Source organism: Dipodomys merriami, unplaced genomic scaffold (assembly GCF_024711535.1).
Source record: "Dipodomys merriami isolate MVZ:Mamm:240054 unplaced genomic scaffold, mDipMer1.0.p SCAF_19, whole genome shotgun sequence".
Taxonomy (NCBI): Eukaryota; Metazoa; Chordata; class Mammalia; order Rodentia; family Heteromyidae; genus Dipodomys; species Dipodomys merriami.
Genome location: NW_027203270.1, coordinates 28,197,241 through 28,217,413, shown reverse-complemented (window position 1 = coordinate 28,217,413; position 20,173 = coordinate 28,197,241). Strand labels below are relative to the sequence as shown.

General features: G+C 39.6%; 1 protein-coding gene across 3 annotated transcripts; it reads left to right on the top strand.

The window, feature by feature from the left end:
* The first annotated feature begins 290 nt into the window (after nt 1-290).
* On the top strand, nt 291-10,641 carry Zpbp2 (zona pellucida binding protein 2). Of its 3 annotated transcripts, none has more exons than XM_070026857.1 (8): nt 291-494; nt 610-675; nt 2,300-2,425; nt 3,943-4,104; nt 4,858-4,932; nt 6,491-6,573; nt 8,244-8,424; nt 9,533-10,641. In XM_070026857.1, the coding sequence occupies exons 1-8, from the start codon at nt 446-448 to the stop codon at nt 9,625-9,627; spliced, it is 837 nt and encodes a 278-aa protein (XP_069882958.1). In that variant the 5' UTR covers nt 291-445; the 3' UTR covers nt 9,628-10,641. The 3 variants fall into 3 exon arrangements, with proteins under 3 accessions (XP_069882958.1, XP_069882957.1, XP_069882959.1); XM_070026856.1 differs by having other exon boundaries at nt 4,714-4,932; nt 9,533-10,639; XM_070026858.1 differs by having other exon boundaries at nt 294-317; nt 4,714-4,932; nt 9,533-10,639.
* The last annotated feature ends 9,532 nt before the right edge of the window (nt 10,642-20,173 follow it).

The following is a 20,173-nucleotide window of genomic DNA, read 5'->3' as shown; positions in this document are numbered from 1 at the left end:
TTCCTCGAATCTTTAGGTGATGCATCCTCTAGCCACCCAAAGCCATCATCGTCCTTCTGGAGACTCACAATGGGGAAACACTAGGTTCCATTACTCTTCTCCCCTTCAGTGCAGCTCACGGAGGCCGGCCTCGACAAGCGCGGGAAAAGCGGCACCCGACACGAAGCCCCCAGGGTGCCCGAAACAGGCAGCGCATGCGCCAGAGGGGCGGAGCTCTCCTCCCGCGCGTTCGCCCCACCCCTCCTGCACGCGGAGCGGGAGCACGCGCGCACGCGCTCTGTGGCGAGCCCGCCTCAGCGGTAGCCACGGAAGAACGGGTAGGGGAGTGCACCCTTGGCGGTTTGCTCCGCTCTGTGGAGGAGCGATGGGGAGGCGTTGGGCTAGGGCCGAGGTAGGAAGGAGCCCAGCCGTCGACGCATCCCGCGCCCTTAGCCCCTGAGCCGTGATGCGAACGTGGGTCCTACTCATCGCGGCGCTCTGGTCCCTCGTAAGAGGTGGGGCTGGTCCCCTCGGCCCGCCCCAGGTTCCCTGTCCTGCGGCCTTCTCTCGGGTCCGCTCCGTCCCGCCTTCTCTTCTAACCAAAATGTCCATGGTTTCTTTCCTCTGCAGTCGGACCGCAACGTTCTTCTTTGCTCAGTAAGAAAGGCTTTGTTTATGGCACGTTAGGACACCCAGGTAATGAGACCTCTTCACCCCGCAAGGCCTAGCTGGGGGTGGGGTGGGGTGCTGGGATCCGAGCAGGCCTGCCCTGGGCATCTGCTCTCTCCTGGGCATCTACTCTGCCCCAGTTATCTCTTCTGAGCATCTATACTCTGTCCTGGGCATCTACCCTACTCTGCACTTGGGGAAGGTTGCAGGACTCTGTAACAGCGACACTAGCCTTAGCTAATGTCACGTTGCCTAGAGCTACACAATTTAGGGAGCCCAGATTCAACGCAAATCTCTTGCCCTGATGTCTCCCTCTTTTCCAGAAGTGGTGCTGTTTTGCAACTTTTTTTTTTTTTTTTTTGCCCCTGGTCCCGGGGTTATTTCCGGGCCCCACTGGTTACTGCAGTGTGAACTCAGGGCCTGAGCACTCAAGGCTAGCACTCTACCACTTTGAGCCACAGCGCCACTTCTGGCTGTTTTACTGGTTACTTAGAGGGAAGAGTCTCACGGACTTATGGCTCAGGCTGGCTTCAAACCACCCTCCTCATATCTCAGCTTTCTGAGTAGGATTATAGGGCTGAGCCACCAAACGGTTTGGTATCCAGTCAAGGAGTGATTTTCTGTCTGTTAGAAAGGCTCTTATCTCTCCCTGTATTTGCAGAATCTACTAACTAGAGCTACACACCTGCTGAGGTTGAGCTCAAATGTTATTCACTATATTACAACTTTCCCATACTCCTCTAGCAAAGTAAATCACCTGGCTACTTTTAAGTGACTCTGAGCTACTTCCTGATATTCGTTATGTTTGGAACCTCTTTATATTTGAATCTTATCTCCCTTTTCAGTGCCATTACTATACCAACAAGTTGGTGAATAGTATCTTTATGTATTCACAGCCTGGCACTCAGGAGGCTTTAAAATTATCTTGTGGAACTACACCGGTTCCAAGCATACTATGACTGTTTCCACCAAATCTGAATCCCAATAATTAATAGCAGAACACTTTTTTTTGGGGGGTGGGCCTGGGGCTTGAACTCAGGACCTGGACTCTGTCCCTGAGCCTCTCTGTGTTCAAGGCTAGCACTCTACCTCTCGAGCCACATTACCACTTCCAGCTTTTTCTGTTTGTGTGGTACTGAGGAATCAAACCCAGGGCTTCATGCATGCCTAAGCAAGCTCTACCACTAAACCACATTCCTAGCCCTGCAGAACACTTTCCTAGCATATTCACATAGGCTTAATTACTGTTGCCAACAAAGGGAATGTACAGTGTTGGAAGCCAGGTCGAGAATTATCCCCTAGTACCCTTTAGGGATAATGATTATATTTAAAATAGTAATCAGAAATCTTTTCATAAGCATAAATCTTTCTATGGTCTTTGATTCCAGTATCTCTTCAAAATATATGGTGAGTTCCAAATCTGTACATTAGTCTACTAAGTGTGTCATGTATATTTTAACTACACTATGTGAAAAGACTATAAATGAGAGTAATGAGAAGGAGACTTTGCTAGTCATTCTAAATGAGGGCTAGCAAAATGTCCAAATGTCATAATTCTTTAATGAAATCCAAAACTAGTACTCTTGGGACAAAATAATAGTGTTTTTCTTGATTTTTCTATGTAACTTAGTTACACATTATTTTACCATAGTGAAAATATATGTAAAATTACGTCAGAATAGCCCATTCCTCATCTGTATGGATTTTGGTCGTGCTAGTAAAGAAACAGTGGACCCCACCTACTTATGGATTGGGCCTAATGAAAAAGCATTAACAGGTAAATTACTTGACATTCTTTTTCTTTGGGTTTTGTGTGTGTGTGTATGTGTGTATGTGTTTTGAGGCAGGATCTTGATATTGTAGCCCAGAGTAACTTAGAACTCCACCTGGAACTTGAAATCCTGCCTCTGCCTTTCAAGTGCTGTCATGTAACACCATATTCAGAAATTTATTTTGTTTGTTTTTTGTTTTGTTTTGTTGTCAGTTGTGGGGCTTGAACTCTGGGCCTGGGCACTGTCCCTCAGCTCTTCAGCTCAAGGAGAGCACTCTGCCACTTCAGTTTTCTGGTGGTTAATTGGAGATAAGATCTCACGGACTTTTCTGCCCGGGTTGGCTTTGAGCCATGATCCTCAGATTTCAGCCTACTGAGTACCTAGGATTACAGGCATGAGCCACCGGTGCCCAGCCAGAAAATTATTTTAATATGTTCTTTTAAAAAGATAGTATGAACACTGTTTTACAAAAAGTCATTTTTGAAAGGAAATTAAATTTTTAACTATGATTTTTATTATTCCACTTAAATTTTATATCTTAGTTTGTGCCTTGTGCACTACTTAAGCAAACACTGGAGCAGTGGTTTTTATGTGATTTAATTTCAATAGTGAAGATTGAACCAAAGCTTGTGGTAGGCAAGTGCTCTACCACTGAGCTACACACCTAGTCCTAAAGCAGTCATGTTTGTATCCTACTTCCCACAGCTGTATTATTTTAGACTTTCGTGAAGAGAGGTATTGAGATTTGAACTCAAGACCTCACGTTTGCCACACCTCCAGCGCCCCCCTTTTTTTGCACTGATTATTCTGAAATAGGGTCTCACTTTTTGACCAGGCCTGCACCTTGATCAAGATACTGCTATTTTAGGCTTCTTGTCATAGCTAAAATAACAGACATGAAGCACTGTGCCCAGCTCAGAAATTTTTATAAAACTTAAAAATTTGAGCTGGAATGGTGGCTCAGTGGTAGAATGCTTGCCTTGCATGCATGAGGCCTTGGGTTCAATTCCTCAGCACCACATAAGCAAAAAGAAAAAAGCCGCAAGTGGCGCTGTGGCTCAAGTGGTAGAGCGCTAGCCTTGAGCTGAAGAGGTGAGGGACAGGGCCCAAGTCCAGAGTTCAGACCCCACAACTGGACCCAAAAAACAAAACCAAAAAAAAAAAAAACTTAAAAATTTATCCAATAATATGAAATATTTAATATAGAATTTTTCATGGTATCAGAAGACTGCCTTGGGTTATGAGCATTATTGATTTCTGTGAAGAAATATTGTTTACTGAGCTTATTGTCATAAACAACTTAAAACTAAGAGGCAAGAAATGACTGAAAGAAAACTAATGTATATAAATTTCAAAAGCTTATCTCGTAATTTTTCATAGAGTAAGATGATAGAATGAATATTTTGTTTGATTCCTGAGAACATATTTTTTTCAAAATTGGTATTTATTTTTAACCCCAAGTTTACTGAGTAATGCTTGAATTATTATTTGTTAAACCATATAATTTACTACTTCCATTTAGGAAATAATCGAATAAGTGTAACAAACACAGGACAGCTGATGGTGAAAGATTTTCTAGAAGCTTTATCTGGACTTTACACATGTACTCTTTCTTATAAGACTATCAAAGCAGAAACTCAAGAAGAAACTATTATAAAGAAGCGATATGATTTTATGATCTTTGGTAAGAATACAGGAATATCTTAATTTACACGTTTAGCCTCAGTCAGAGTTAAGTATAAGGTTTCTTCCTTTAGTAAAAAATGGGTCTATTATAGGTAATTACTATGACATAAGTTTTTTGTCTAGGCAAACACTTAACATCAAGATAAATACATCTTGAATATCCTTTTTTCAAGTTTCCACTTCCCACTGCCTATGTATATAAACACAAACTATCGCAATTCTGACAGGTAATTTAAAACTGTTACAAAATCAAATTAATGATTCTTTCACTTGTGTGAGCTGACAGTAGTAACACTTTCTGCAAATTAAGAGCTCCCGCCAAAACATTCGTAGTTTATTCTTGATACTGTTAACTTATCTGTATAACCAATCTGTAGAATCATTTTTCCTCCTCTAAGTAAATAATATTTCAAATGAAAATAACATTATTCTTTAAGTTTTGAAAATACATTTTATGAATACAATTTGATAAACCATTTATTAAATAAGTTCATGCTGATTTGCAAGATTAATGAGATTTAATATTATGTGGTTTGGGTTTTTTAATTGTTTGGTAGAGGAAATTAATGCTAGTCACATTTGTTTTTATTTTCATCTTTTTTCAAAGCCTATAGGGAACCTGATTATTCATATCAGATGGCTTTGCGTTTCACCACAAAGTCTTGTATAGGAAGATTTAATGACCTGCTTTTTAGAGTCCTAAAGAAAATCTTGGATAATTTAATCTCTGATTTGTCATGCCATGTCATAGAACCATCATATAAATGCCATCTTGTTAAAGTTCCAGACCGTGGCCTCATAAATGAGCTATTTATAGCCTTTCAAGGTAAAACAAAAAAATTAACATTATTTTTATGAGTTTAGGCCTCAACCCTGATAGCTTACAAAATTATCATATGAACATGAGATATCTTATAAATAATATGTTGTAAACATTTTTTAAGCAATATTATTCCCTGGTTGTGGTTTTAAAAACTAATATACTGCTGGGCACCACTGGCTCAAGCCTGTAATCCTGGCTTCTCAGGATATTTGAGGATAATAGTTCAAAGCCTGCATAAACAAGAAAGTCTTGAATCAATCACCAAAAAGCTGAATGTGGATCTGTGTCTCAAGTGGTAGAACACCAGTCTTGAACAGAAAAAGCTCAGAGACAGTGCCAAGGCCCTAAATTCAAGCCCAGTACTAGCACAAAAATAAATAAAAATTAACATCCTAAGCCCAGTATGGGGGGGGGGGCGGGGTACAAGCCTATAACTTTAAGGGGAGGGTAAGAATGTAGAGGAAGGAAAATCCAGGCCTTGTTAGGGAAATGTGACTTGGTTCATCTAACCTGGAGCATTAGGAGTGAAGGGGAACCTAGTGTTGATGCGGGTCATGAGGTTAAATGGAGGAAGAAAGGCTTGGGATCAGAGAGGCTCTGATTCGTTTTTTTTGTTTTTTTTTTTGGGGGGGGGGTCCGGTCGTGGGGCCTGAACTCTGGGCCTGGGCTCTGTCCCTCAGCTCTTCAGCTCAAGGCTAGTGCTCTACCACTTGAGTCACAGCGCCACTTCCGGCTTTTTTCTTTTTGCTTATGTGGTGCTGAGGAATCGAACCCAGGGCCTCATGCATGCAAGGCAAGCGCTGTACCACTGAGCCACCTTCCCAGCCTGAAGCTCTGATTCTTGTCTCAGAAATCAACTCAGAGCCAAGAATATGGCTTAATCTTACAATCCTAGCTCCTTAGGAGGCAGAGATTGGGGAAATCACTGTATGAAGCCAGCCTAGGCAAAAAGAAGTTTGGAAGACTCCATCTCAGCCAATGGCTGGCTATAATGGAATGAGCCTGTTATCCCAGCTATGGGGGGATAACAGGACTGGCACAGTGGCTGGTGTGGTCATAAATCGAAGCCCTACTTAAAAAATAACCAGTGCATGAAAGGGCTGGAAGTGTGGCTTCAGTGGCAAAGTACCTGCCTAGCACGTATGAAGCCTTGGATTCTAATCTCCAGCAGCACCACAAATAATAATATTAATTGTTTGCCTTCAAATACATATTGTTACTTATTTAGAAGTCAGTGTTATTTATGATTATAGCCTTTAACTATGCAGCTAATATTCCACTTACAACTTCTTGTAGAATTTTAAATGGTATATATGAGAATTTACAGACAGCAATAACCAAACCCAGTTTGCTTCCATTTAAAGGCTTGTAATTACTTCCATTAACCCCCAGATGGAGTAAATTCACAATGTATAAATTATTCAGATTGTGTACCTAAATTTACTATTAGGATTCATAGTTGGATTAAATGTATATATGGATGCATACTGAATAAAGCTTTATTGAAATGTTTGGGACTTTTTAAAATTCTTTTTGAACCTATTGTATTTTCAACCTCCAGTTAATCCTTTTGCACCAGGGTGGAAAACTGCATGCAATGTATCTGTTGACTGTGAAGATATCACTAATCATAATATCCTCCAGGTGAGAATTTCATTGTAAGTGCCAAATACAATAAAACATTTCATAAATTTTTGTAAATATTTCAATAATTAAAATTTTCTTTTTTCACAACCTGTCTCTCTGTTGTGATTGTTTGTCAACAAATAAAAAGCATTTCTTAAGAATAAATTTCAATTCTCTGGCTCAGCTTCTTTACTCATAGTTGGTAATCTATTTGAGCCACACCTCCAAGCCAGCATTTTGCTGGTTAATTTGCTGTTTAGTTGGAGATAGAGCCTCATGGACTTTTCTGCCCAGGCTGGCTTCAAACAACAATCCTCACATCTCAGCCTCCTGAATAGCTAATATTACAGGTGTGAGCCATTGGCACCCAGTTTAAGTTAAATATATAAATTATATATATATTCCTTAAGTATACATATATAGATATATACATATGTATTGTTTATATATATATATATATATATATAGTGAAATTACTGGTTATTTTAGTCCATAGCCATACCAGTCTGAATGCATTCAATTCTCATCTAATCTCACAAGCTAAGCAGGGTTGGGCCTGGTTAGATATTGCATGGGAGATTACTGGCTGTCTTAAAATGTATTATTTTGTAGTAGTACAACTGCAATATTATACAGAACTCCCCAGATTAATATGTATTCTATTTATAACAGAATGACGGAACCCTGGTCTTTGTGTCCCAAGTGATGATTAAACAGCAGCCTGAAGAACAACCTCACAACCATTTCATCCTAGGTTAAATCAATAGTTCTTCAAAATTATATCTATACTAATAATAACAGCTGCTCTCTCCTCTGCCCTCTTCACTGGCTAAGTAAATAGTCTTGAAAAATCCTTTCACACTTCTGGTCTTGTTCCTGAGCCCATAACTTTATAATCTATACCTTTAAAGACATACCATGTTGTACATGGCCTTAAAATGCAAAGTACTAAGTTGATACTATTATTAAATCTCTGAAGGTAGAGAAAAATTCATGCATGACTTAGTTTTTAATGCTGATTAGAGAAAAGGCTTCCATTTTATTTGGCTCTTTTTCTTGAAGACTATATAGAAGTAGGAATAACGGGCCAGGTATTGTGATATATGCCTGTCATCCCAGCTCTTAAAAGGCTGAGGCAAAAAGATAAATTCTGAATAAAAGTAGTGAGACCCCATCTCCAAAACAAAATAAAATGCTAGAGGTGTGACTCAAAGTGATAGAGTACTTGTCTAACAAGCCCAAAGCCCTGGGCTCAAACCCCAGACCTAAAAAAAAAAAAAAAAGAAGAAGAAGAAGAAAGAAAACAAAAGGGCTGGGAGTATGGCCTAAGTGGTAGAGTATGTGTCTAACAATCATGAAGCCCTGACTTCAAACTCCACTTCTGCAAATAATAGTAATATTTAACGCTAGTTAACTGGATAACTCCAGTTATATACAATATGGAATAGACATGAGTAATTCAAACTAGTTTTTAATTTGTTTTTTTCCTTAACCATTTTATATATGAATTGAGAGTAGTTGATAAGTTCAAGGCTAGACTAGTTTTAGCCTAATTTTTTGTTTTAACACACAACTTCTAGAGAATTTATGATGTATAAATTTTCACTACATTTCATTGCCTTTGACAAAGGAGTAGAATTTGGTTGATAGTTTAGTAATCATACTTTTCTCTGGTATTTAAATCTTAGGCAAGAGATCGGATAGAAGAATTTTTTCGGAGCCAAGCAAACATTTTATCCCATCACATCAATAGAAGTGTACCTGCTATGCATTTTGTGGACCATAGTTTTCAGGTTGTACGTATGGATAGCTGTCGACCAGGCTTTGGAAAAAATGAAGGCCTACATAGCAACTGTGCTAGCTGTTGTGGTAATTATCAAATATAAAAATCTAGACTATATAATCACTTAGGATAATTTTTTCACTGATCTATTCTCCAAAATATATTTGGCTAAAGAGATGTAAAAAAATTCTAAGCTTAAATATTATCTTATTGTATATTTAGTCTTAGTAAAGTGCACTCTTTTTTTAAGGTTTTTTTTTTGTTTGTTTTTTGTCGGTCGTGGGGCTTGAACTCTGGGCTTGAGTCCTGTCCCTGCACTCTTCAGCTCAAGGCAAGCGCTCTACTACTTGAGCCACAGTGCCATTTCCGGTTTTCAAGTGGTTTACTGGAGATAAGAGTCTCACATCACAGACTTTCCTGCCCGGGCTGGCTTTGAACAGTGATCCTCAGATCTCAGCCTCCTGAGTAGCTAGGATTACAGGCATGAGCCACCAGCATCCGGCTTGCACTCTTATAAAACATTCTTACAGTGTTCTACTTAAGCTTCTATACTATGAAGGAAAACAGAATGGTCTTACCTGTAAAACATCAAAATGAGGGGCTGGAAATGTGGCTTAGTGGTAGAGTACTTGGCTAACATGCCCTGGGTTTGATTCCTCAGCATCACATACACAGAAAAAACCAGAAGTGCTGTGGCCCAAGTGGTAGAGTGCTAGCCTTGAGCAAAAGAAGCTCAGAGATAGTTCCCAAGCCTCAGGACTGGCAAAAAATAAAAAATAAAAAATAAATAAAAAAAAATATATATATATGTCTCAAAATGAGGAAATAAGTACTAGAAAACTGGAAATATGTGCCACTATAGAAGAGATGGCAACAGGCTTATCTTAAAGTAAAAAAATAGGATTCTAATGTATATATGTGGATATGTATGTATGGAGTTTTTAGGGTTTGAACTCAGGGCTTCACGCTTACTAGGCAGATATTCTACCACTGAGCCACACCCCCAGTTCTTATTTCTACCTTTAAAGATCATCAAATTATAAAGCTTGAAATTCATATATAATCTTCTACAACTTAGTTGGCTTAACAGGTATAGGTAAAAGTATAGAAATGGTATGATATTGAAGACATTTATATTATTGATATGAGTACTTTTAAATTATAATAATGTGTTCTATGTGTTTTTCTTTGCAGTGGTTTGTAGCCCTGGGACTTTTAGTCCCGATGTTGATGTAACGTGTCAGATTTGCATTTCTGTCCATTCCTATGGAGCTAAATCTTGCCCATAAACAACAGACGAAACTCAGCAGTGTGAAGACTAGAGGTGAAAGCATTGCTACCTGCTTGTAGAGGTAGGGGACATAAGACGATTCAGTCACATCCTAGAGCAGCATCACAAATAACTCCATAAAATAGAACCAATAAGACCAAAACATTGGAAGGCAAACATTTTTAGAAACTTCTCAAAACTCATTAACATGACAAGAGTTAAATGCTAAGAAGGCATTTGACCCAATATCTCCAGTGTACAAAGGAAAGTTTTAAGTATTGGTGGATCATTTTTGATGAAATATGTTTTATTGTACACAAACTGAATCTTGTTTTGTACCTAAGACTATCTTAAGGTCATGAAGAGTAGCAAAGCATACTATAATAAAAAGTTTATATTTTCCGTATGTTAACTTGTTTGAAATCACTCTTATGTAAAGTTATGTATATTACCTTTGTAATTAGACTCCAAAATATCTAGTTCCTGTGCTTTTATTTTTAAATAATAGAATTATGCTTTTTAGTATAGGCTTAGATTTACAGAGTAATCAAGCAGGTAATACTATAGAGTTGTATGCAGTTATCCTATACCCTCAATCCCTCCCTAGTTTTCCCCTAGTATGAACATACTACATTCATTGTGGCATATTTTTCCCAATTAATGAACCAATACTGATACTTATTATTAACTACAGTCTCAGGTCTACATTAAAGTTTTATTCTTTGTGTTTTAGGTATTGGCAAATGCATAATGACATGTCCGCCATTACAGTTTCATACAGAATAGACCCACCACCCAAAAATTCTATCTCACATACTCATCCCTCCCTCCGAGTCCCTGAGTCCCTGGTTTCCACTGTCTTGATAGTTTTGCCTTTTTCAAAATGTCATAGTTGGAATTATGAAGTGTATAGACTTTGCAGAGTGGCTTCTTTCACTTAGCAAATATACCTTTCAGGTTTCTGTATGTCTTTCCATGACTTTAGTAGCTTATTATATCATAGTGTATTTATCCATTCACCCATTACAGAAATCTTGGTTGCTTCCCATCTTGGGCAACTATGAATAAAGCTGCTATGAACATTTGTGTGCAGGTTTTTGTGTGAATGTAGTTTTTAGCTGAACTAATACCTAGGAATGTGAATACTGAGTCATATAGCCTGCCAGACTGTCTCCCAAAGTGGTTCACCATTTTTGCATTCCCACTATCACTAAGTGTCCTTGTTCCTCTTCTCCAGCATTTGGTACTAACAGGTTTTATATTTAGGCCATTCTAATATGGGAATAGTGGTACTTCACTGTTGCATTAATTTCCAAATTCCCTAATGACATCTAATACTGAGCATCTTTTAATATGGCTATTTGCCATCTGTGTATCTTTTTTAGTGAAGTGTCTCTTTAGACTTTTTTCCTGTTTTTAAATTGGATTATTTATCCTCTTAGTGTGGTTCTAACACACATGTTTTGTTTTTATTTACATATTTACAAAGATTTTTTTTACCATTCTATAGTTTGTCTCTTCATTCCTTTAGCACTGTCTTTCACGGGGCAGTTTTAATTTTTGTTTTCATTTTCATATAATGCTGAGGAAGTGCTCTACCCCTGAGTAACATCCTCAGTTTTTCATTTTAATTAATTTCCTTATATTTTCTTTCACAGATTGTCCTTTTGATGTCATATCTGAAAATTCATCACCAGATTTATAGAGTTGCAGAGTTTTCTATTTTTTATTTGGGTCTTAGTTTTTTTTGGCTAAGCTTTAACTCACTATGTAGTCCAAGCTGATCTCAAACTCATAGTCATCCTCCCCACCCCCGTCCCTGAGTGCTGGAATTACAGGTGTGTACTACCACACCTGGCTGGTACTGTGTTCTCAACTGTAAATTCCAAGTGTTCATTGCTGGTTTATAGGGAAAGAATGGACTTTTATGTATCAATCTTGTATCCTATAACCTGACTATAATTACATATTCCAGAAATTTTTTCTCAGTTCTTTGGGATTTTCTACATAAGCAAACATGTCATCCATGAAAATGTACTTCTTAACCTGTACATATTTTCTTATTGTATTAGCTTCACTGCCTCTCAACCCTTGTACAGTGTTGAAACAGGAAAAATGAAAGAAGACACTCCTACCTAATGTTCCAGATCTTAAAAAGAACACATCCAATATCTTACTATTAAGCGTGATGCTACCTGTAGGCTTTTTGTAGGCTTTCTTTGTCAAATTAAGAAATCTCCTTTATTCCTGGTTTCTGAGAGTTTCTATCATGAGCAGATAATAGATTTTGTTAAATACTTTCTCCATTTGTTGACTTTCTTTTACCTATCAATGTGATGGATTACATTACATTAATTTTCAAATGTTGGATTAGCCTTGAATATATGGAATAAATCCTTCCTGGTCATTATATTTAAATATTTTTATACATTGTTGGATCTAATTAACTAATATTCTGTTAAGAATTCTTGCATTTGCTGGTTCATGCCTGTAATTTCATTTACTCAAGATATGGAGATCAGGATTGTAGGCCAAGGTTATACCAGTCCAAATATTAGCAACACCCTATTTCAACAAACAACTTGGCCGGGTGCCAGTGGCTCATGCCTGTAATACCTAGCTACTAAAGAGGCTGAGATCTGAGGATCACGGTTCAAAGCCAGTCCAAGTCCAAAAGTTTGTGAGACTCTTATCTCTAATTAACCACCAGAAAACCAGAAGTGGTGCTGTGGCCCAAGCAGTAGAACGCTAGCCTTGAGCTGAAGAATTCAGGGACAGTGCCCAGGCCCAGAGTTCTCTGTCTCTGTCTCTGTCTCTGTCTCTCTCTCTCTCTGGTCTGTCTCTCTGTCTCTCTCTCTGTCTCTCTGTCTCTCTCTCCTCTCTCTGTCTCTGTCTCTGTTTCTCTCTGTCTGTCTGTCTGTCTCTCTTTCTCTCTCTCTCTCTCTCTCTCTCACACACACACACACACACACACACACACACAAAACTTGAGCATGGTGGCATGTATTTGTAATCCCAGCCACATTGGAGACATAGGTAGGAAGATTTTCAGTAGAGGCTAGTCTTGGCCAAAAGGATAAAACTCTACCTAAAAAATAATTTAAAGCAAAAAGGACTGGGGGCTTACGTGATAGAGCACTTGCCTTGGAATCAATCCCCAGTGACACCAGGAAAATAATGATAATGTTTACATTCAAGATTATGAAACATATTGGGATGCAGTTTTACTTCCTGTAATGGCTCTTAGGATTTTGAATAAAAGTCTCACTATATAAGTGGAGACTGACCTTGAAATCTAGAGATTCTCCTGCCTTTGCTTCCCATGTGCTGGGATTATAGATGTACATACAACACCCAGCTTCCTTTAATGGTAACATAATGCTAGCCTCATTGGGTAAATTAGAAAATGCTCCCTTGACTTCTTTTTCTAAAAAGTTACCAGGTGCCAATGGCTCATGCCTATAATCCTAGCTACTCAGGATGCTGAGATCTGAGAATCATAGTGGAGGAGGCCAGCCCAGGCAAGAAGATCCTTCCATGAGGTTCTTATCTCTAATAAACTACTCAGAAAAAGCCGAAAGTAGTGTGTGTCTCAAGTGGTAGAGTGCTGGCCTTGAGCACAAAGAGGCTCAGGGACAGAGTATAGGCCCTGAGTTCAAGCCTCAAAAATAAAATAAAACAAAATAAAAAAGTTGATTGCAGACTGGGAATGTGGCTTAGTGGTAGAGTGCTTGCCTAGCATGCATGAAGCCCTGGGTTCAATTCCTCAGTACCACATAAGCAGAAAAAGCCAGAAGTGGCGCTGTGGCTCAAGTGGTAGAGTGGTAGCCTTGAGCGAAAGAAGCTCAGGGACAGTGCCCAGGCCCTGAGTTCAAGCCTCAGGACTGGCAATTTAAAAAAAAAAATTGATTGCAGAGAATTAAATGGTTGGTGAAATTCACCATGAAGATAACCTCAACCTAATAAAAAATAATGTGCTGATACTACTTTAAACATAACAAATTCACTGAAGAAAGTCATTTCTGTTGAAAAGATAGCCATTTCTTTTATGGTCATGATACCTACTGAAGTGGATTTTTTTTTTTTAGGGGGGGGTCCGGTTATGGGGCCTGAACTCTGGGCCTGGGCGCTGTCCCTCAGCTCTTCAGCTCAAGGCTAGCGCTCTACCATTTGAGCCACAGCACCACTTCTGTCTTGTTTTTGTGGTGCTGAGGAATCAAACCCAGGGCCTCATGCATGCAAGGCAAGTGCTCTACCACTGAGCCACCTTCCCAGCCCCATGAAGTGGATTTTTTTTAATGCTAGTCCTAGGGCTTGAACAGGGCTTTGGCATTGTCCCCAAGCTTTTGTGCTCAAGGCTAGTGCTCTACCACTCTGAGCTATAGCTCCACTTCCAACTTTTTGGTGGTTTATTGGAGATAAGAGTCTCAGGGACTTTACTGCGCTGGCTTTGAGCCACTATCCTCAGAGCTCAGCCTCCTGAGTAACTAGGATTACAGACATGAGCCACTGTGCCAGGCTGAATCATGTTTTTTATTGTCTTTCATAAGCATTTTCTAACTAAAACATTACAGTAATGTTCATAGTTGTTCTAGTATAATGAATACATAATCTTGCTGTGGATAGACTTTTCTCAGGAAACATCTTTTAAGTATTTCTTTCTTTTTCGTAATGCCTTTGCAAAGATTTCTACTTGGGTTGTAGCTGCTGAGCCATGAAAACTTAAAAAATAAACAATTCTTTCTGATTTAAAATTATCTGTACAAAACATAATCTGTTATACAACAAAGTTTATTTTTACAAAACAATGGCAGTAGCAGACTTAGTTCAGATGATACATTTAGTATAATTTTCCTGGTCATATTGAAATATTATTGAAGTAAAAGAAAATGTCTAGTCAGGAGAACAGAGATTCGAGGATCATAGTTCAAATCCAGCCTGTACAGGGAAGTTTGTGAGATTTTTTTTTTGGGGGGGGGAGCCGGTTGTGGGGCCGGAACTCTGGGCCTGGGCGCTGTCCCTCAGCTCTTCAGCTCAAGGCTAGCACTCTACCACTTGAGCCACAGCGCCACTTCCGACTTTCTTCTTTTTTGCTTATGTGGTGCTGAGGAATCGAACCCAGGGCCTCAGGCATGCAAGGCAAGCGCTCTACCACTGAGCCACCTTCCCAGCCCCAAGTTTGTGAGATTTTTATCGCCAATTAGCTAACAAAAGTAGAGCTATAGCTCAAGCGGTAGAGCAGTAGCCTTGACTAAAAAAAAAGCCTAGGGACAGTGCCCAGGTCCTCTCTCTCTGTCTAGGTACTAGGCATTTTGGTCTTACTTAGGCTTTTTTTTAAAAAACTATTACTAGATAGGCTATTACTAGATAGATAGTTACTAAGTTCTTACCAAAACATGTCTATTATATATTACCTGTGTGTAAACCTGCTCAGAATGTCCAGGAGAGAAAATGCTCAAATACAACCTTCACCATTATTTTTTTTAATTAAGTTGCCTCCACTACTGAATATGGGCTTTTGAACTTCCTATTATATTCATAGGTATTTTTTTTGTTAGCTTCACATTAAAAATAAAAACATTACAGTTCATTTAAAAAAAAAACTCTTTATAATTCTCATCTACCTCTATTTCCTACCTTTCCCCCAAGAAGTAATAAGTGCTTTGAAATTGGTGGGTAAGCCAAGCGATGGTGGCTCACACCTGTAATCCTAGCTACCCAGAGGCTGAGATCTGAGGATCTCAGTTCAAGGCCAGCCCAAGCAGGAAAGTCTGTGAGACTCTTACTTCCAATTAACCACCAGAAAACCAAAAGTGGTACTGTAGCTCAAATGGTAGAGTGCTAGCCTTGAGCTGAAGAGCTGAAGGGCAGCGCCCAGGCCCAGAGTTCAAGCTCCACAACCAACAACAACAAAATGAAGAATCCAATCTGGAGACAAAAAAAAAAAATTAAGAGGTTTATTTTATTTTGTTTTATTTTTGCTTTTTAGGTTTTTCTTTTTTTTTTTTTTTGGTTTTCTTTTTTGTTTATTTGTTTTTGGGGTCCGGTCGTGGGGCCTGAACTCTGGGCCTGGGCGCTGTCCCTCAGCTCTTCAGCTCAAGGCTAGCACTCTACCACTTGAGCCACAGCACCACTTCCAGTCTTTTTCCTTTTGCTTATGTGGTGCTGAGGAATCGAACCCAGGGCCTCATGCATGCAGGGCAAATATTCTACCATTGAGCCACCTTCCCAGCCCCATTTTTTTTTGTTTTCTTTTGTTTTGTCACAAGCCTCACTATTTAGCCCAGACTAGAAATTTTTGCAATCTTGCCTCTGTCTTCCAAGTGCCAAGATGTTGATATTTATATCAATATCCATATTGATAATATAGTTGGGATGAGGTGTGGTTCAAGTGGAAGAGTGCTTTCCTAGCATATGTGAGGCCCTGAATCAATCCCTAATGCAGAAAAAAAAATTGTGGGAATAAAATAAATTTTCAAAGATAATGTGTTTGGTTCTGACAGCTCTCTGAGGTACTATCAGTCCAAGACTCTCACAAACAAACCCACAATGGGAGATTCCCTGAAATGCAAGCTAAATTCTGTAAAAAGCTATGGCACTAACTTCTCAGAATTTTTTTTTAATTTAATTTTATTTTCTCAGAATTTTTTTACCTTTACTTTTGTTAACTGATTCTTTGGATGGTATCAAGGGTCACTTCCTGTAGCCCCTGGAGGTAGAGAAAAGCAGTAAGATCACTACTGATTTGCTTTTATTCTAAGATATTATGGTATAATAAAAGGAATGTCTCCTTTTATCTGACTTCCTACCTTGGCTAGGCTTTTTGCCTTGGCTTTTGAAACCATCAATCCATGAGGCTAGCCAAACCAAATCCCTGTGTTGCCTGGATTTGCAAACATCAATCGCCTCTCACCTGGCACAAAATTGCTTGAGTGTTCTGATATTTATTTCACTTACCTCTCTGATCTGTACTATTAAGTGATGGCTCACACCTGTAGTCCTAGTTTCTCAGGAGGCTGAGATCTGAGGTTCAAAGCAAGCCCAGGAAGGAAAGTCCATGAGACTGTTATCTCCAGTTAACCACCAAAAAGCTGAAAGTTGAGCTGTGACTCAAGTACAAGCCTTGAGAGAAAAAAAAAAAGGCTAAGAAACAGCACCCCGGCCCTACATTCAAGCCCCAAACCAGCACAAAAACAAATAAATATATAAATAGAAATTTCAGCTTATATTTTAATATAATTTTATTGTTATCATTAAAGGGTTGTACATAGGTATTGCATAAATTGTAAATCAGGTATTGTATACATGCCTTTTTTGGACATTGTCACACATCAACTTATATTTTTATAATCAGCTTATATTTCTATCATCAGCTTATATTTCTTTAACCTTTAAAATATCAAATAGAACTAAAAGGCTTATGATATAAACTGCAGTCTTAGCCAGGCACCAGTAGCTCACACCTGTAATCCTATATTCTCAGGAGGCTGAGATCTAAAGATCAAGGTTCAAAGCCAGCCAAGGCAGAAAGATCCTCGTGAGACTGATCTCCAATGAACTACTCAAAAACCAGAAGTGGTGCTGTGGCTCAAAGTGGCTGAGCACTACTAGCCTTGAGCAAAAGAGCTCAGAGGTAGAACCCAGGCCCTGAGCTCAAGCTCCACAACTGACAAACCAACCAAACAATAACAACAACAACAAAAACAGCAGTCTTAGGCTAGGAGTGTGACTCAATGGTAGAGTTGCCTGCCTTGCAAGCTCAAGACCCAGAATTGAAATCCCAATGCCTCCAAAAAAGGAACAGCACAGTTCTCTCAATCCTCAGGCCTACATCACCCAGCTTTTATTTCCTTAATGCTTTCTGGCTTCCAGACATGTTAAGCTCTCTTGCTTGCCGCCTTCCTGTAGGTTTATATCTTTCCTATCGCTGTCATTTAATGTTTCAAGAGAGAGGGACATGATTGTGGCCCAGTAATAGAGTACTTGCTTAGCCTGTGTGAGGCCCTAGGTTTGATCCAAAAAAAAGAGAAAGAGAAGAGAGAGAAAAGAAATTAATATGGTCAACCTGTCACTTTTAATCAGAAACCATACATAAAAGCCTGATCTTGGACAGAGAAGGGGCTGACAGGATAGTCATCTACATATTGTATTATAACAATAAATTAATAAAAATATACACAGCTGTACAATTTAAAAATTCAATTTATAAATTGCTTTGCTACACTCTGTAACCACCATTAAATGATAATTGACTTTTCAAAAAAAAAGTGAGGCTGGGTACCAGTGGCTCACACGTGTAATCCTAGCTACTCAGGAGGCTGAGACCTGAGGACTGCTGCGGTTCAAAGCCAGCCTGAGCAGACCTTTATCTTCAACTAACCACCAAAAAGAAAACTATAAGTGGATGTGGCTCAAGTGGCAGAACACCAGCCTTGAGTGAAAAACTAAAGGGAAACAGAGCCTGACCCTAAATTCAAGCCTATTGGCACCAGACTAAAATAAAATAAAATTTAAAAAATAAAAGTTGTGAGGAAGTTAAAGCATCTCATTTTTACTATGCCTAAGAATCACCTGGTAGCCTTTACAAACCCTGAAGTACACGTCACACTTCAGGCCAATCAAGTCAAACTTTCACGGCTAGTTTTAAAGTTGCTGCAGGCAATTTCAACATTCAGCCTACGAGAACCACTATGTTTAGAAGAGGGGTTGGGGGTAGAATTTAGCTTAGTGGAAGAGCTTAAGGCCCCCAGAGGCCCTTAGCTCTTCAAAAACAAAAACAAGGCAACTGAACTAGAAGAGACCAGTAACAACCTCTATACTAGAAGCAAAATCCTTTTTGGCACTTCCCTCCCCCTGTACTATCCATGCTACTCAGCTGACCCCATAGAGTAGCAGTCTTGGGACAAGTGGGTCCAGGTGAAATACACTCAGTTACCACCATCCTCCTTACCTAAATAGGAGCCATCACCATCCACCAGCTCTGCAGAGAGGAAAAAGGATTCAGGAAGTCTTCAGGTCATCTCTAGTCCCTGTAACCATTTTCTTTCTAGTGATGGAATTTTCACTCCTGGACTGTAAGCCCTCACTGCCCACACCAGATAGCTGTACTCTCATCATTGTATGTAAATAACAAAGCACTATATTTGCAGACTCTGTCCCAATTCTCAGGGGGTAGACAGCCATAGAATTATGTCTAGAAGATTCGAGCTGTAGCAGCCAAAGCCCAAAGGGGTTGCAACCTTATTTTTTAAAATAATTTTTTATTGAGAATGTGATTACATAAATTTCACAAATTTCACAGTATTGTAGGACAGCGATACTTAAAGTCACAAACACATTTTAACCTTCAGAAGGCAAATTGTCATTATCTTGGTCTATAAAGTTTGTGAATTCCATTAGCTTTTTGTTGTTGTTTTTGTGGGTCATGGGGCCTGAACTCAGGGCCTGGGCTCTGTCCCTCAGCTCTTCAGCTCAAGGCTAGCACTCTACCACTTGAGCCACAGCACCACTTCCAGCTTTCTCTGTTTATGTGGTGCTGAGGAATCGAATCTAGGCAAGCACTCCACCACTGAGCCACCTTCCCAGCCCAATTCTATTAGCTTTGACAATACAACTATTTCTTCTGTGCAACCTTACATTTTAAAGTCAGAAAAACCAGAACTTAGGAGGAAGTGAAGCCACCAGAGCGGGACTAGCCCTGAGAGACTGTTCCAGTCCAGTTCCCTCTTCACAGCCAGTGCCAGTGCTGGCCTGTGTGGATGGGCCATTGTAACCCAACTATGCTTCCTAGGCCAACAAGCCATCACTAAGGGGGTCACAGTAAATCAAAGTCTTCTTTTGAAGAGCCTGAAACCCAAGGCCAGCATTCTATCCTGGCTGTTTCCTGTTCAGGATGTTAGGGTCCCACCTCACAAGGGATACCTATGCCTACCACAGTGTTTGTGAGGCACACAGCCCCCATCATAGTGTGCTTTACTCCTATGACCAGGGGATGGGAGTGCAGAGTGGAAAAGGGCTCACTAGCCTGTATGGCATGTGCACACACATCATAGATGGTGTGACACTTTACATAAAATATCATTTACTCCTTACCACAAGCCTATGATATAGGCATTCCTATTTTACATAGGAAGAAATGGAGACTCAACAACAGGTTGAGTGCTCAGAGTCACACAGCTGGTAAGCACAGAGCTATCATTAAAACCCTAGTCTATATAAGTCCAAAGCATGAGCTCATGCTTTGGACTTTCAGACACTGCGATGGGCATCAAGCAAGCCTTGGTAACCCCTTCTCTGAAGAGAAGACCCAGGATGCATTGGCCCATGGATCCCATCTGGCTGTGTTACCTGCCCCTGAGCTCATGAGGCATCTCTGATTCCATAAGGAAATACATTTTTAGCCAAGTGCTGGTAGCTCATGCCTGTAATCCTAGCTACTCAGGAAGCTGAGATCTGAGGATCAAGGTTCAAAGCCAACCTAGGCAAGAAAATCCATGACACTCTTAACCTCCAATGAAGCAGCAAAAAACTGGAAGTAGAGTTCAAAGGTGAGAGTGTCAGCTCAA